Source organism: Tinamus guttatus, unplaced genomic scaffold (assembly GCF_059628265.1).
Source record: "Tinamus guttatus ecotype Peru unplaced genomic scaffold, ASM5962826v1 Tinamus_guttatus_pri_ptg000004l, whole genome shotgun sequence".
NCBI classification, from domain to species: domain Eukaryota; kingdom Metazoa; phylum Chordata; class Aves; order Tinamiformes; family Tinamidae; genus Tinamus; species Tinamus guttatus.
The window spans coordinates 16,946,533-16,964,942 of NW_028288538.1; the positions used below are offsets into that span (position 1 = coordinate 16,946,533).

General features: G+C 43.0%; 1 protein-coding gene across 1 annotated transcript; it reads left to right on the plus strand.

Moving 5' to 3' along the window:
• The first annotated feature begins 5,273 nt into the window (after nucleotides 1-5,273).
• Nucleotides 5,274-18,010, plus strand: CRABP1 (cellular retinoic acid binding protein 1). The gene is made up of 4 exons (XM_088520582.1): nucleotides 5,274-5,389; nucleotides 5,471-5,649; nucleotides 8,355-8,468; nucleotides 17,796-18,010. The coding sequence occupies exons 1-4, from the start codon at nucleotides 5,320-5,322 to the stop codon at nucleotides 17,844-17,846; spliced, it is 414 nt and encodes a 137-aa protein (XP_088376708.1). The 5' UTR covers nucleotides 5,274-5,319; the 3' UTR covers nucleotides 17,847-18,010.
• The last annotated feature ends 400 nt before the right edge of the window (nucleotides 18,011-18,410 follow it).

Sequence of the window (18,410 nt, forward strand, 5' to 3'; positions counted from 1 at the left end):
ACCCAGAGCAGCAGGTTGAGGCTGTGTGACGAGCAGAGCAGCTCGTCCCTTCTCCAGCTTCATTCAGTTGCCCTCTGTACCCACACGGGGAAACTGCTGACACAGCTCAAAGGAAAAGTGGGGTTTAAGAGCTCTCTCCTCAACATCTCTACCTCTTCCCTGACTCAAGTGCACATTCAAAGGTTTCTATTTGCAACATCATAGTAGATATTAAAAGCTTCTGATAAGAGAATAGTACTTGGATCCTGCCTGTTGGTCATACCTGTGTAAGCTTTATTCAGCGTGCAGATGGCTTGATTTTCTTTCCTAGAGATTTATGTAGAGCACTGTGAGCTGAGCTTGGGAGCCCAGGAGGCAGAGCCAGGCCTTGGGGTGCACCTGGGCAAGCAGGGCTCTTCATGGAAGGTGACTTTCCTTCCCAGGCCATTCTCAAATAAGAGAAAGAAAAGAACAGGGAGTGGTATAATCTGATGATTTAAAAGGTTCCTTGATTGGAAAGGCAAGTTACTGGTCTGTGCTGGATGACGGTCACAAAACAAATGTTGCACCAGCCCTTCAAGGGAACAAAGTTTCTCAGCAATAGCTTGCAGACAGTGAGAGCTAGCTGAGATAGCACAGCACCCACCTCTGCTTATAGCCAGTGATATCAGTCCTAAACTGTCACGGGTTCTGAAATGAGTTCAGTAAATGCCTTTTTTCTTTCTGAAGCACATTTTTACCTAGCACAACATAAAAGCTGTGTTTAATTTTGTGAATACATTTTCCGCTGTTCATACAATACTGTATTTTAAGCTCAGCAGATTGTTAATGTTCCCTCAAAACTATTACTTTCTGCCATGTTATTTTATCTGGACCAAAGGGGCTTGGGAATTGATTGCTCCTTTGCAGCTGCCATATTCAGAATGCGACTTTTGGGAGGAACTGAGGTGTCCTGTTCAAGTCATCTGGCGAGAGCGAGGCAGTTTGAACAGAAGGTAACACCACTTTTGTTCCTACCACTTGCAGACAGTGCTCCAGTGCTGGGATGCCAGTGGTTTTGTGTGTGTGTAGGTGAAAAGACCCAACCATTAAAATTTATATTGGATGTTGATCATTCAGCATGACCCTTCTCCACAAGAATGTGACGATTTGTAAGTGGTTTTCCAAAGCAGTGATGTAAACTAATTTATATTACAGACTCCTACAGAATACTAGTCTGAGACGGAGTGAGCTTGATTTTCCTCTCCAGCGATATCTGCGGGTTTATTCTGGTGGCGGCCCAGGAAGGCACCTCCAAAACACAGCTCATAGTTATTACGTTACTTGCATTGCTACTGCGTGTTGATGGAGCAGGATCAAATTCCTCAGCAGTCTGCAGAATGAATGCCCAAGTGAAAATAGAGTCCAACTCCCTTTGTTTTCACAGTAGGAGCAGCAAATTATACTTTAGTTAAGAAAACATTTACAATTTTATTTTGTTCCTGTATTCTATTCCTTCTATTTCGTGTTTGGAAAAGAAGAGAGAAAGAGCAGGTGGCAAGCTTAAAGCCTGACTTCGGGAGATAACACAGATCAATTAAACCCCATTGAAATGGAATATTGTGGGGAAGGAATTAAGATGATAATATTTATTTTTCCTTTTTAAATATGGTTTTCATGTTATATTAAATTGGCAGGCACTTCAGTGTCCACCTCTAACAGCACAAGGATTCATTTAGTTTCCTACAAGTTAGATCTTTCAAAAATGTGAAGAATGGTTTGGGGTTGGAAACCACTCCAGTGTTTTAGCAGGGGAGTAGTGGATATTCCTTTCCACTGGAGCTAAACACAAAACTAATGACACGGTGACATTTTAATGAGAATGCCGCAGCAGATACAATGCAACACTGCAGAAATGCTTTTTATTCTGCATACATGCATATTACATTTCCCCTATTATCATGCTAGAAGCCCATTGTAAATTCATTTGGCAGATAAATTTAGGACAGAAATTTGCCTTCCAGATGTATAATTTATTCATGTAAGAAATAATAAATTATATTCTCCCTTAAACCAACCTTTTTTTTTGGGGGGGGGGGTACCACCTTAGTAAATAAAATTTATTGTTTATACCAAGACTTATTGTTTATACAGAGACTTATGTGACTTTACCGTGGTCAGTCAGCAAGCTCCAGGGGATAGTTTTGGTCACGTTACTGGTCACTTAGTTGGATGGGTGATGGAGTACCTTGGTCCCATCTGTACATATATTACTTTCTTTTGTCTTAGGGGCACTGTTGGGAAGATTAATTAGGTCCATCTGCAGGGAAAGATCAGCCTTAGGGGATTCAGGTAAACAAAATAAATGCCACAAGGAAAAAAACTGCTGAAGGGGATTTGTTTGGAAATCAAACTGTTTTCCATAAGAGTAATGGGGAAATTATGTACAGAAGGAGACTGAAGGGAAAGTAAAGCTGCCTTTTAGTGTGGGCTCTTTCAGTATGACCCCATAAATATCCCCTGTGGCTGCTGTGCTAAGATAAGGATCTGTGCAGAGGGTTAAAGCCCATGGGCAATATTCTCAGCTAGAATAAATCAATATTGCCTTCTGATCTCAGTGGAGCTACCCTCACTTCGTGACAGCAGAGAGCTGAGCCGTGTCCCTCCCCGTGATACTGCTGTGTCCATCACTTGAGTGATGCGAGTAAACTGATCCCGATTCACATTCTGTCCCCTTTTACTGGTTTTTATTATAGTGGTGCTATATTTTTAGGGGTCTTACATGCCACCTTTGTCTTTTTTTTTCTCCTTTTCTTTAAACTTCTTTTCATATTTTCTTCCTTTTCTCTGAAAAGCTCAGTGTACAAATTAATCTAGCAGCATAGAGCTAGTTGATATGATTGAGGCTTATAAAATAGCAATTCAATTGCCATAGGCTTCTAGAACTTTATTATTTATGATTATTATTTGCATAATTGGTGTAACTATGACATAAGCCACATGGAATTTGCTACAGTTTATGTTATACCTCACCTCATTGCCTTGTCAGTCAAAGTGGGGACTTGTATTTCGCCGTGCAGTGGGATTACAGTCTCTGTTTTCAGAGGACAGGAAATGGAAAAGGGAAAAGACCATTTTTCTCACTGAACTTGAACTGTCTTAAGGGCTCTGGAATGTAAGAGCCCCTTGGCTTTCACACTTCTGTGTTCCTTAGGAGAGTGGAGCTAAACTCATGCTGACTTTCAAATTAATTGTTAAAGCCAGAGGAACATGAGGGAATATTGTTTGCTATAGAAAGACAAAACAAATTATTTAAAATGAACTGGAAAAAGTATGTGCAAAGGGTAAAAAGGAGAATGTAGCTCAAAGGGAAATGACTGTTGGTGTTCAATGCAAGTGCTGTGTGTATATGAAGAATTTTGGGCAAGTAGAGGGACATTTTCTCTAGAAATGCACGTGCCCACCTCCAGCCATGGGCTGTGAGCGATGCCTCCGCCGTGTCAGAGCTGGACTCGTCCATGTGTGGACAAGCGTCAAGTCTGATTCCGAAGGGCCGGGGAGGCCACGGTAGACGGTGCTGGAAGGAAACTGCCCCTGCCTAGAGTTAAGGTGGGAATATGCACACGTTGGCAGGCAAGCTGGTTAGACACCGAAGAGTGCATCTGGCTTTTCAATTTATGAACTGGTCTCTGTAAGTGGAAAGGTCCCTTGAGCCTTTGGGCAAGATTGTTGTCTAAATAAGTAATTTGGTATATACATGTCTAGATGAATGGTTCGAGTACTGCGTTAATTCCTCCACGACATTTGTTCCTTCTAGCTTGCTGCACTTTCTGTGCAAAGGACATGATCAAGGCTCTTTCGTGGTCTTCATGAAACAGGTCGTGGCCCCAGTACAACACCTAGGAAACAAGCCCCACGTCCTCGGAACGTGCTCACAGCAATATCTGCTGGATGCGTCTGGTTCGTATCGACCACAGCACAAGAGCGAGCAGCTGTGGAACCCAAATGACCCTTTGAAGCCTCTCCTCAAGTTGTCTGGGTCCATTTATTTATCCACATAGAGGCTGGTGGCCTCTCTCTGTTTCATGTTGCCCATTCTTCTGCCTTTGGTGGCCGTTGTCCTGCCAAGGGGAGCCCCATCACTCCCCCTGGGTCCCAGATTCTGTGGGATCCAGATCATGATGATACATTTTCAGCGGCCCAAGTGGGGAGCTGAAGCGGAGGAACGGGACGGGGCTTTTCCTCTGTGTTCCCTCGTGCCACCCAGCCTTGGTACTGGCCTGTGGGACCTACAGCCTTTTATTCGTAGGACTGGAGCCACGTGCATTGGAAGGGAGCGGTGTGCCTGGGGTGCTGGTCATCCCAGCTTTTCTGATGTGATCAGAGTGCTTTAAACAACATATTTAGTTTGGAGTTAATTCCTTGTCATTTACTAAAGATATTAAATGTTTCGTGCTCAGTGTTTTTTTTTTTTTTTTCTAGAGAAATGGTGTTATTGAAAACAGATATTCCCCATTGAAAATTCATTTCCTGGGGAAAAAAAAAAACCCACATTTTCCATCAAAATATTTCAGACAAGAGCTATACCAGGTCTCCAGGATGGCCGCCTGAGCAGAAAGCAAAAACAAGAAAGCAAAATGAGCCCCACAGGCCAGTATTTGCCCTGTGGATCTTACTAGAGGAAACTCTTTCTGGGATGCCAGATGACCATTGCAAATTGTACTAAAGAGGAACTGGAAGATGCTGCCTAAAAGATGCCTGAAATAACTCCCAGATCTCCTCCTCTTCCCGCAGTGAATGCATTTCATACATACATCCGTAACCAATGTGTTTGCTTTCCAGAGTGAGTGCTGTAAGTGAAGAGGGGCCATGAGAGTCCCAAGAAGGTGCCTGTGCCAGGGCTTTCCTGTCACTATGTCCCTGTGGCCCTGCAGTGAGGGGCAGTCATAGACCTGTGCGTGGTTTGGGCATTTCCTTGGGCTCAGCACCAGCCGCGGGTCTCTGCCCGCCGTGGCCAGGCCGTTCTGCCCCGCGTGCTCCTGTGGATGCACCAGTGTTACCTGCAGCACCCCTGTCCCACGGGCGCGCGGGACCGGAGCAACAGCCCGGGGCGCCCTCGGGAAGAGCAGGGGGGCGCGGCGGGAACGCCGCGATTCCCGCGCTCCCGGAGCGCCGCCGCGAGCGGGACGGGGAGGGGGCGGCCGCGCGGGGCTCCCCCCGTCCTGCCCCCGCCCGCTCGGCGCCCGCCCCCGCTGCGGGGGCGCTGCCGGGGGCGGGGGGCGCCGCTGTGCCCGCCCCGCCGCCGCCCGGCCGCTCACAAGGTGCCCGAGCCGCCGGCAGAGCAGCAGCGCCCGCCCCGCCATGCCCAACTTCGCCGGCACCTGGAAGATGCGGAGCAGCGAGAACTTCGACGAGCTCCTCAAGGCGCTGGGTAAGCGCGGGGGCAGCTGCGGGGCCCCGGCCCGGAGCCCGCCGGCGCCGGGCGCTCACCGGTCTCTCCCGTTTCCCGCAGGTGTCAACGCCATGCTCAGGAAGGTGGCGGTGGCCGCCGCCTCCAAGCCCCACGTGGAGATCCGCCAGGACGGCGACCAGTTCTACATCAAGACGTCCACCACCGTGCGCACCACCGAGATCAACTTCAAAGTCGGGGAGAGCTTCGAGGAGGAGACGGTGGACGGGCGAAAGTGCCGGGTAGGAGCGCTGAGCGCGCGAGTGCGGCTCCGTGTGCGCGCTCGGAGCGGCTCTGCCCGTCCAGCACCTTCCCAATCTCCTTCTAGACGGGGCAAACACTTGTGCCGCCGCTGTCCCACCGCCCACCCGCCCGCTTCTTCCCCGAGACCCTCCTTGGGGCCCCCGGTGGTTGCGGCGCACCCCGTCCCCCTGCCCTCGCCCTCTTGCACGGCAGGGCAGAGCTCCAAGCTGAAGGCGACGGGGCCCGGCAGCTCTGGGGGCAGAGGCGGCCCGGGCTGCGTCCCGCGTCCCGCGCGGGCCGGCCGCAGGGAAAGCCCTCCCCAGCCCCTGCCCCTGCCCCTGCCGGCCGCGCGGGAACGGTGGAGCGAGAGGGACCTCAAGAGACAGCGTTTAGAGCACAAAGGACGTAGTTTTTGTCTTAAAATGCGTTAGTCGAGTTCGCGAGCAGGATCACAGGCTCATGGTGGTTTAGGACTGAAATTCTCTTGTCCCTTTCAAGGCGCATCTTTGCTGACCAGATACGTCTAAGTGTGACACAGGCTGTCCGCTAGCGGCCGTTCCAGGCATCCCTGCGCCAGCTCCTTGCGCAGAAGGGCGTTGGGGGCTCCTTCCCGGGAGCTTTGAGGGTGGCAGATGGCAGCAATGGGGGATTTTGCTGCTCTGCAGCAGCATCTTACACCAACTCCCCACCGGTGCAGATGCCTCTGATCCAGGGGAATGCAGAACCAGGCTCTGCCGTAGGTGAAAAAAAAAATTAACCAAAGTCCACCTGGGCTTGAGATTTATGTGCAGAGCCCAGCCTGGTCACTGAGACTTAAAAGATTATTTAAAATATGTGTTACATGTGTCAGAGTGTAGTCCCAAATAAAGAATATATTCTGGAAAGTATCCTTTGATGGTAAAATAACCTACTTTCCAGAACGTAATCACTGCTAGTTCTTGAGCAGTTTCAGATACCATTTGCACCACTAAAAATTCAGGGTGAACTTCACTACATTCAGTACAGTTGCTCTGAATTTAAATTGATGAAAAAGGGGACAAATTCTGGGAAACAGTGAACATTCACAACATCCACTTGATCTAGCATGAGTTTCTGTACATGTAACAGTTTGTTCAGGAAGTGTTGCTGCCTTTGTAATTTATATTGCTCAGCAAAAGTAGTATTTTAATGTCACTATGCATAATGCATATACAATAAATGTGACCCCTTTTTTTAGAAAAGGATTTATTGCTGCAGATGGAAAAAAAATACGGCTGTAAGCTTTGAAAGTCGGAAAAATCTGAACAAAATGTGTTTTGTGAAGTAGTAAATTTTTTCCATGTGCTGTGAAATTATTTATAGTGCAGTCTGAGGAATGAGTTGTTCTGCTGTGCGTATAAAAACGAGCCGTGGCCACAGAGCAGAAACTGACAGTTAATAAAATAATACTTGGGAACGTAATTTGCAGTACCTGGCAAAGTAGCTGCCTGGTGATAGATTTTGATGCACTTTATGAGGTGGAGGGTTTTTCTCTGCCAGCAACTTGAGCTATTGTTCATACAGACAAAGGGGCTCCGTGCAGTTGCAGTGAAAGGCATAGCTCCTACAACTGCCATGGGAGATGGCTTGTTGTTGGCTTTTTAAAACTGTTGTGTGTTTTATTATTATTTTGATTTTCTTTCTTTTTTTAATTTATAAAGGGAACAGCTAATTTTAAATTAAAGTTTTTTTTTCTTTTCTTTTCTTTTTCTCCCTCTTTGGAAAGTCTGGGATTTATTAGCTTGAATTCATGCAAACATACAAACACACATATATATAATGACAGACTAATGAATGTCCCCATGTGCTAGTTGTAAAGCGATTACTTGCACATTCATTACAGGGGACCCTTCTGCACAGCTGTTCTATTGCATTGTAGAACAATAGTTCAACGCTAGCCTGAAAAGCAACAGAAAGCCCCAGCTTGCCTACTTGGGAAGCTGAGTAAAATTCTTCTTTTTATTTATTTATTTATTTTCAGTGGTTTTATAGTCATTATTCACATACTTTGAAAAATGCTCTTAACTATTTGAGACTCTAGACCCAGAAGTTTAAGAAAAAGAAATATCACAAGAATAGAATTTGTCAGAATAGAATAGAATTTGTTAAAATTCTAACAAAGTTTCTTTAAATTAGTTTTGGTTTGTTAGGACAACATGTGTTTAATGTGCAATTAACTTGGCACAGTGCCATGCAGAATGAAAGGTTGTAAGTGGCAAGTACTCTATTATTGATGACCACAAAATGATGCATATGATTCTTGATGCTTTTACACCAAGGGGCTCGGCAGCGATAAATAACATGTCAGATCAAACTGTATGTGTAAAAAGATGCCTGGGAATATAGACCCTACCTTATTACATGTTTCTAGATGATACTTTTCAACATTAAGCATTTAATGAAAACTGAATGGCTTTTTAATTTGGAAAAAAAAAAGTGGATTTAAACTGAAAAAAATATTTTTACAATTACTTTATTAATCTATAAATATCTCCAAAATGCCCACTACTACCCTCATTTTGGTTTCACAACTTGCCATTGATGTCTTTTTCCTTTTGCTTTTACCTGCCTAAGTGTTACTCCTTCACTGCCGCAGTCATTCTCACTCCTGCTCATTGTTGTCTCTCTGCCTCTTGCTGCCAGGGAATATAATTAATGTGATTCCTAATGGTTTTCTTGCCTGCAGAGTTTGGCCACTTGGGAGAATGAAAACAAGATCTACTGCAAACAAACTCTCATTGAGGGGGATGGCCCTAAAACGTACTGGACTCGAGAACTAGCTAATGATGAGCTGATTTTGGTAAGTGATTCCACCCAACATAAACAACATTTATAAGTTTTTCTTTTGTTGCTATGTAATACAATTATTACTATTTTTTTCTTACTTAAATCCATCTGGAAACCACCATTTTCATACTCCTTTACAGTACAATCCACACATCACGTTTTTTCATGTTTTAAATGTTGTTTTTAAAGAATGAATGAAGATAGTTGCAGCTTTGTTCTTGCATTTCACTGGTACTATAGCTTTCCCCATACTTTTATTGGTAGAGCAGTCAGAAGTGAGCCTCTTCTGCTCTGTAAATCCACAATCGTACTGAAGAATTTAGTTGATTTATTGCAGATTTTCTCTGGTTAAAGTGAGATCAAAGCATCTGAGCTCATTTCTGAAGAACCTTCTTTTCTAGGCATGTGCATAATGTATTGCTGCTTATACACAATCACCTGGTGTGCAGCAGGAGGAATGTGGCACGTCATTAGCATGCTCAAGTCTCATTCCGTTCAGGAAGAACACATTCCCCCCATCCCTGCCACCTTCTCCAAGTTCCTGGTCATCCCTGCATCCAGTTCACAAGTTTGTGGGAAATCCACTGATTGGCACATTTGCTGCCAGCCAACATCCCCCCCATTATTGTGTGCCCATCCACAAAGCAGTAGGGTAACTTTGGCTGTTTTGTACCACATCACTGCAACTGCCTTGCCTTTTATGCCACAAATCACAAACTCTTTATCTATTTATCTTGTGCTTGTTTCTGTTAGAGTTGAGTTCTTTTCACTCAGTCATTCCTCAGGTGCTCATTTACATTAATGAAGCAGTTACTCCGAGTTGGGAGTAGTCACGGTTTGTCCGGATAACAAGTAACCGTTCAGCTGGAGTCCAGAATCATGGCATTGTGCATGCTCTTGCTAGGGAATTTTGGATAATTCAGTTGACTGGACTGTTTTGCCTCATCAGTTTGGCCTTAGAATAAATGCTGCTGCAGTGAGGGAAAAAAAAACATAAAAGCAGGGACTTTTTATTTCAAACTATCACTAAGCCCTTGCACTTTAAAAAACAAATGACATCTTCAATGTTTCTCTAAAGCAGTTGGAGTTCTGTTTTTAAGATCACATGTGAAACAAAAAAGACTCAAACTAACCTAACCAAGTATAAACAAAAAGCTTTTAAAGCATTAATGCTATTCCAGACATCTTGGAACAGTTCAGCCATCTCTGAGGAGGAAGTAGATTCTGTTAATGAAATCCCTGGTTTCTATAGAATGAATATTCAGATTCTTCATAATTTCTTTTGGCTCAACCACTGAAATTCTTTATGTTATCCAAATAGTTTAGGAGGCAAAGTACTTTGATCTCTGCTTTACATCTTTATATATAATGGAGTGAACACAATTTATTCTTCAGTATCTTTTCTTTTTCCATCTCTCTAAGAATGTATTTTTGTAGTTTAAGTAAAACACTAGCGAGGCAGCTGCTGAATGAAACAAACTCTTCCAGGCCAAGCCGGAGAGCCTGTCAAATAAAGTTGCCTCCTGCAAACAGCGACATGAATGTATCCAGCTGGGAAGAAGAATGAGATTGGTTAAGAAACCAGAGACATTCAAAGATTACAGAGCCAGCTAGTCTGATGCTTTGTATAACAATAATTTTTTTTTTTTTACAGTGCAGTCTATTGGGCTTTTCTCAACTAATTCTTTTTTTTTTTCAGATTAGGATATAAATTGAAAAAACTCCTTCTGATTAAAATATTTCCAGTCATAGAAACTTGATCATAACTTCTGATGTGTCGTTTTACTGGTTAGTGTCTCTTGTCATAAAAATGGCAAAAGCTGAACTCTAGATCAAACTCTGAGCCATTGCATATTGTGTATATGAGGACATAAAGGAGATGCCTAAAGTTCATTATTACAAATACTTCTCTTAATGTCACTAATCAAGCCACCTCTTAGAAGAACTTTCTGTTTGTGAAGCTAAACTTTTGGAAGAGCTACAGTCCTAGAGAGAGTTCAGTGTAAGTTTGGCTAGAGTCATTCTTCAGCGCTGCTGCAAACCTGCTTCAATTAATGAATTTGGTTTTTGAGCAATGGACACCAGAGCTGCACATGCTGCTTCATTAGCAGCCCCGGTAGCACCTGGTGCGGTGGTGACCTGATCTTCTTTCTTTTAGCTTTCTCAGTCTCTGGATGTTCCCTCCGGCCAACTCAGGCTTTGAAGACTGAACAACCTCAAAGGGATTGATTGGAGCATATCCCTCCACTATGACATGGGGCAAGGGTAGGAATAGGAACAATCAGTGGGAAGACTTTGAGATCTCTTTTGATTTCTTTCCTCTGTTGTTTTGGGGTTTGTCATCACTCCAGTGAAGAAAGATCCTAACTAGATTATTTATTCTTATGGATAGAAATTTTCTTTAGATTTGAGACTGCAAACACCATTTATATCTTCTGCAAGACTAAAGTCACAGCAAGAAGAAATCATTCTTTGTCTTCTCCCCTCCTTCTCCTTTGATCCTCCCAGCTTGGTGAGGATTCTTTGTGAGTTGATTCACTCATGCATTTTTGCACTTCATACGTGGTTTTTTAAGCATTTAACAATTCCCATTATCCAATTTCTCAAATCTCCCTACTTAGTTAAAAATACCATTTCTTCTTACACACTTCCTGAGGAACGCTGGTGAGCTTGCTCTGTTTTCATTCTGTCAGAACTCCTTAAATAAGCAGGAGGAAATCAAATTCCTGTGAACTTTTGGACTTCGGCGGCTAGGGAAATGTCTGTCTTGGAGCAGAGTCTGTGATATAGAAGTTTATCAGCTCTGCAAATCTGATGTTTCTTCTCATGCTCTCTACTCCTCCTTCTTCATCCAATAAATCTTTTGAGACTTCCCGAGTCACCTTATTAGCTATTACCGTGCATTTGCAGAACAAATAAAAAAACACACATACCATGTGTAAAAAAGTTGCAAGAAGGAATCTAAATTGCCCTGGACTGTGGCATGAATGAGGAATAGGTCTGGGGCAATGGGCAGGGGTGAGGAATGAGCTTTGCTCTGCTAATACAGGCTACATAATCCTGGGGCTTCGCCAGGTAGTTTTCATCTAATGCGTTGTTTTGCTTAGGGGGACCATTAGATTGACACTTCTCTAGTAGAAGAATATATTTTTCTCTCTAGCACAGCATGTTAAATAAAATGTGTTTATTGTCACATGTTAAAAAAAAAAATCAGTGTTGAATTGTCATGACTAACAGAGCTAAAATAGAAACCATATTACTGTATAATTATCAATCTGTTTTGCATCCTGGCAGAACTTACTTATATACTTCAAAGATATTCCCTTGGAGCAATAAGATGGTCTTTCATGACCTCTGGTACACAGATGCTGGGAACAAACTATTCAGTTAGCAAAGGTTTTCTTTATCTTCAGGTACTAGTTAGTCTGTCTCTCAGTTCTGCTTAGCTCCTTGAAGCTCCTTGAAGCTTGGTGAATGAGATTACTCTTATCAGAAGTGTGAATAATATTTGGCTCCACTATGGCAGATGGTGGTCTCCTGTGCTGTTAAAAAGTGTTACAGGTCACTATCTCAAATTCTGTCCTAAAATGACTTTCTCTCACCTGAATCAGGGTGGCAGGATGAAGTTCTGCTTTCTAAAACCAGGGCTGCTAACACACTGGAATGTTGCAACTCCTTTAATCGGTGCTGTTTATTCTGCTCTTATTTGATGCTGTTACTGTGATTTTAGTGCTGTATTTTTAGAAGTACTGAATAACCCAGATACAAAAATTACATGAATTATTCAAGCAAAGGATACAAAAGGGATAGATCCCCATCAGAGTTCACATTTCTTTTGTCTTGAAGGGATCTTTAGACTATACTGTATTGTACTTTAAGATTGTAATGACCGAGTCAGAGTATTTATCACACCACACTCGGGAGTTACTCTGGATTGGCACTGGTGCAATCAAGATCAAACTTGATCCCACAAAATATATATTTCATTTACATATCTGAAAATTACTATCTAGGATTCAGGCTATTTATAGTGCTTTTCTTTTTTTCTCATTAAATTTTCTTTTATAATCTGTAGTGTTTTTGCTGTTGCTCTGTGTTTTGTCACAGAGATTAATGAGCTATCAATCATTTGGGTAAGCCAGGAGAACAAAAGGTCTGCATTTACCAAGTTAAAGGATGTTGCTTCCAATTTCCAAATGTTAGCCATTCAAATGAGCAGTGTTTATGATCTGTCTGTTTCTGCATTGCTGCTCTCATAGCTGCTCGTGCCTCTATAGATTTTAATTTAATCTATAAAACAAACACTTTTAAATGGATGATTACTGAAGAGGGGCTTTAAAAACAGCCTCAAACCACATTTTACACAGTTCACATATCACACAGGGGCTCTCAGAATCAATTATAGGAAGGGTCAAAGATCAGGACACTGTGGGGTTTCAAGCAAGGTTTCCATCCTCCTTTCTCTCCCCAGAAAATTCATGTCATAGTAGATTAAAGACGGTGAACTCTGGGGTCTAGATGAGTGAGTGAACATTTTTTAAATGATATTGCTGGCTTCTGAAATTAAGCAAAGCAGATGAGAAGAGTCAGGGCAGATTGGAAAGATATTTTGCCATTGAATGCTGAGATGTGTGATGTGCCTAAGCCTTCTGTCAAACAACAATAAACTGCTTCAAGGTTTAACTTTTCTGTAGATTTTATAGTATGATCTTAAATGAAATCGGCTATCTAAAGGATAGCATTTTTACTGAAGTCACTGCAGGTTTTACTGCTGACCTCAATAAAGCAATCCTGATAAAAGCCCAGGAGCTTGTAATCATGCATACATATGTATTGCATGGTCCTAAAACTTGAATTTAATATCACGAGGGGATTTACCAGGTGGCTTAGAGATCAGCGGCCCCTGCTCTGTAGTGGTGCCTGCTCTGGAGCACGTTTCCAAACATAAACAAAGACAGAAGCCAAAGCCTTTGTATCATGGATGAATGTGTCCTGTGTACAGCCTGTTATAGTAGCTGTAGCTTAGATAGTTGCTGGGTACAGGATTTCAATATCAGTAATAGGAGATATTAGTAATAGGAGGTATTAATAGGAGATTATTAGTAACAGGAGATAAAGAAAGAAGCCAAAGCCTTTGTATCCTAGATGAATGTGGTCCTGTGTGCAGGCCGTTATACTATCAGCTGTAGCTTAGATAGTTGCTGGGTACAGGATTTCAATATTAGTAATAGGAGATATTACTGGCTAATGTTTTGTCTGCCATTCGCTTGCTGCCTGGCTTTGAGGAAACTATATCATGCTGCAGTTCTCCAACACAGATATCCAGCCTTTGGATACCTCGATAAAAGATCTGATTTTGCACAGTCCTATTCATTGATGTCCCACAGAAAGTAAGGTCAGATATTGGGACACCTGCTATTAGTATCCGTGGTTGAAAGTGGGGCTGTACCTTTTGTGACCCTGTCCCCACAGCGATCCACCTCCATTCTGGGAGTCCTGGGAGGAAGGGGAATAAATAATATGTCTTTGTTGCAAAAATCTGTATCTGGACCAGATAAATTCATCATTAAGGATTTAAAGGAGTACTTGATTTCATCCTGTTGGAGGGAGTATTGCTTCTGTTTTGCAGGATGCATTTGTACGCGTGGAGGCCAATGCACATGGATCCATGCAAAACTTTTTCTGATAATGGAAAGTGCTATTCATATAACTAAGATCATGCCCTCTCCATTTATTTGCCTACCTTCTCTCCGTTCCTTTTGTGGGCAGGCTCTGTAGGTTGCTCAGTCAGGACAACAGGGGATTTTTGCATACACTGGCAGTAGTGATCAGTAGTGATCTTTTCCAGGTGATTGTTTAAATGACAGTTTTCCTAATTACAGTGTTTTCTACCTATCACAAAGGCTCCTCAGAAAATGTTTTAGACCCATATGATCAAGTATTACTGCTCTGTGGTTCTTGTTTAATTTCTACCTGTGTCAGTGGTCATCAGATCTTGGCTGAACTGAGAGGGGTTGGCTGACTGCGTTAGCCCCTTGCAAAGCTTTGTTGGCAGTGTGTTGGGCTCTCTGTGCTATAGATAAACCAAGTAAAGAAAGCGGATCTGTAATTTCCAGTGATTTTTACACCTAAATTCTCTTTTAGATTTAGACAGAAGCCTTGCCTTGCAGCCTTTTGTGAGATGAGTGGGTGCTTTACAAGCTGATGGGAAGGTGGTGGTTTGAAAATCCTGCCTCTTCTCATTATTTGGCAGCTGAGGTTTGGTGGTGCTGCGTTCTTCCAAGCCGCTCTGGTGAGATTTCACCACTAAACAGTCAAGTTATCTCTTTCCTTCTTAGAAAGTTCAATTTCTCTGAGTCATAGGAAACTCGAAAGTCTGCTTGTTCTGACAGGAACTGTTGCTTCTTTCCCATCTAAAATTAGAACCATAGATTCTAAGCTGCTCCCTCCCACCCCTAAATACAAGGGTTTGACTGTGAAGGACAGAGAAGTAACAACCACTTCATTTGGGTCTTCCCCTGGGCGTGGGCCCAGTTATACATTAGATGTTTCAGTTCAAATATGAAGGCATTTGCTGTGTTTCTGAGGGTTTCTTTCCTTTGGTTTTTTCTCTGCACAACTGCATTTGATAAAGGCTATTCCAAACAATTCTGTGTATTCCAAACAACCTTGTGTATTTGTACTTTTTAATGTGTCATTATTTATATACATCTGGTACTGGAGAACAGTACTACATGAGTTTACAGTAAGCAGCTGTTGTTCAGAAGAACTGAGAGCTTGAAAGCCTGGATGTTGCAAGGGTTCCCAACCACTGAGCAAAGTGACACACTCTGACTCACATTGTCCCAGCCTGAAAATGTGAGACTGTGGCACAAACTTTCCAAGGAAAGTACCGGTTTGCTCTAACATACTTAGTTGATTTCACATGTTATCCTGTTTATTCGGGTCCATACCTAGATACATCATTTAGTTCTCTTATCAGATGATATACTAGAACTTAAGTCTGTTCTTGACTTCTTTGTTTAGCCAAAATTCCCACCAAGTGCCTGCTGCAGAGGCTGATGCAGATCTGGATCTTTCCTCCACCACAAGGCTGTAAGCTCCTCCTGGTCTCAGGCATCTTTGTTGCCCCATCACAGTGCCACTCTTGCAGCCTGGCCACATGTAGGTCTGCAAACACAGAAGGGCTCTGCCCTATGTCAGGTTTATTCTGAAGTTGGATTAAACAACTCTGAGGCTGGGGAGCACTTTATTTGCAATTAATCTCCTCAGTTTTAATAGGACCTCTCACTTTCAAAATAGGGGTTGCACAAATGAGTTTGAACGTGCCTGAAAAGCAAGGCCCCATGCATTTCCACAAAGAAAGGAATGTACCTGGTTTGAACATGTTCATCTCTGCTTTTTTTAGCAAAAGGTAGTGGAGATTTATCAACAATGCCAGTAAGCTACAATAAGATAGGAACATAGGAACACACCTTACTTTGAAAGTTAACATTTAAACCAGGTATATAGTGACAATGACAGCCATTTCTCTGTGTGCTTAAGTAAGGGATTAAGTGGCTAGCCAACTGAATGCCTGAAAGAGAGAAAATCTAAGTGCTAAAAAATGCAGCATGTTCCTGTAGCAGGTCAGAGGCCACATAAACCTAAGCAGGGTCTTCAAGGACCAAGTGACTGTATAGGACTCAGGAGATGATCATTAGTATTGGGGCTTTGCATGGATTTGGTATCTTCGTGATCTAGACTTTGCCTCTGTGTATAGTTTTGGGAATGTTCAAGGGAGCAGTAGCAGGGGTGTTCGTGGCTGGTGCTGTGGGCAGCAGAGAACTAGCTGCATCCTTTAATGTTCATTTTTAGTCTTTTTCATGTGTAATTTAAAAAAATAAATTACATAAAGATTGATAAGCTTTTCATAGGCATAAAAGCAAAGCCTTTATCTTTGTAATTTCTCACCAGCCAAATTACTAACAGGCTTTTCTCATTAGCAAAGTCAACAAAATGCAAACCAACTTTTAAAGCCAAGTCCTTTTGAGGCAGTGCTGGCCAAAGGAAGTGTAAAAAGCATTAAGCAAAGTCCAGCTGAACTTTCACAGCACGCTGGGGTAGATCTGAATTACTTTTTCAGTGAGACCCTGGCAGTTATCACAGCCAAGCATCCCACCTCACAACTGTGAGGTGCCCACAGAGGCAGCTGTGAGGTCTAAGCTGTCGGTGAAACTGAAACGCTTCGGCATGGGAAGCTTTTTGCCACCCTGGTCTCCTCACTTTTGCATGGTCCTTTATTTCCTTCCTACTTAGATTTTAGCCCTCCTGACCCGAAATTACATACAAACCATCTGGAGTTTAGGTGGCCTCCTCAGACTGCTCCCACAGTCACAGTCCTGCCTGGGTGTCCTGGTAATCAGCATTGCGGTATTGTCATGGTGAACTGGCCTTTTAAGTGCAGTGCGGTACTACGGGGGAAGAAAAGAAAAAAGAAAAGAAAACCAGCAGATTTCCAGCTGCATAACCGAATTGCCATTTGTCAATGTATAATATATAAAAAGAGCTCAAGGACTGTCCAGGGACAGTCACTGTACTTTGAGGTACTGAACTGGGCGTGAGGAATGGGGTAAGAATGGGATATACCCACTGTAAGTCACTGACTCTCAGATGTGTAATGATCAAATACTCTTGAGAACTCTTTTTTTTCAATGGTTGTGAAATGAGTTTGGTCTCCCCTAGATGCTGTGCTCACTATGGGCCCTCATTTCAGACCCAGCGCAAACAGATTCACTGGTTCTGCTCAAAGCATCCTGTGGTCGTCACTGCCCCTGTTGCAGCTCTGGGAGAGCAGACGGGAGTCTGCTAGTCTCGCAGCAGCAGTGCACACACATTGTTTCTTATACGTTCACACATCTTCCACGTTGCTTCACAAACTTCATTGGAACCCCTCTGATTTAGACCTGCAAATATCAAAGACTACTGCATGCAAATGAATTCCATCCTTGGCATTTCCAGTTGAAAGGGCTACAACTGTTTCTCAGTATAAAAATATTATGTTCCAAATTCTCATTCTTTTCTTGTGTTTATTTATAAATGCATGCCAAGAAACTATAGGAAAAAAAGGAATTTCTGGATCATTTATCACTCTGACAAAATTCATCATGCTTGGGAGAGCAGGTCACCTATAATGCATTCCTTTTTCAAAATGAGTCATTTCTTTACTCTCATCTGTCACAGGATGTAGGAAATTGTATTTCTGGTACAGAACTAGCTACTATGGTAAAAATAATATTTAAAAATGTATTTAGTGTTGGCTGTTTTCATCCCTTCTGATGAATTTCTATTTCTTTTCCAGACCTTTGGTGCTGATGATGTTGTGTGCACAAGAATTTATGTAAGAGAGTAAAAACATCCATTCGCTTGTCGTCTGGGATGAAGTGGAGGACTAAGAGGCAGCCCCTGTGAAAAGCCCCAGCATAACGAGTATCTGTGTGTACTGTTACTAATGCAGTGTTGTATGTGACCGTGCGTGCTATATCTGAACCCATATCCTCTGTTAAGTGTATTTTGCTTTTATTTTCCTCACAATGTTCTTTCTCACTTTTATGCCGTCATTTTTTCATGTCTGCTTTGTATTTTGTAGTTGTCCCTTGGTATGGTTTCATTGATTATTAAATTTATTGGGCAAAACTAACAGCCGTTTTGGGGGTGTTTTTAATAGAAATACCAGCAATGACTGGGCTAGGATTGAAGCATTTCCACCCTCTTTGGAAGTCAGGGGGGTTTCATTGCTGCTGCCAGTGAGCACCTCCTGGAGCCACCCGACGTGCAGAGGAGGGCAAATGTGCTCCCTGGAGCTGCAGGCTGCTCCCTGCAAAGCGGAGCTCAGGCTGGCTCCTTTCTGAGCTGCCTCCTGGGGTGGTCGTTAGGGAGCAGTTCTTGTGTCCTGAGGTGCTGGGGCTGTGATTCA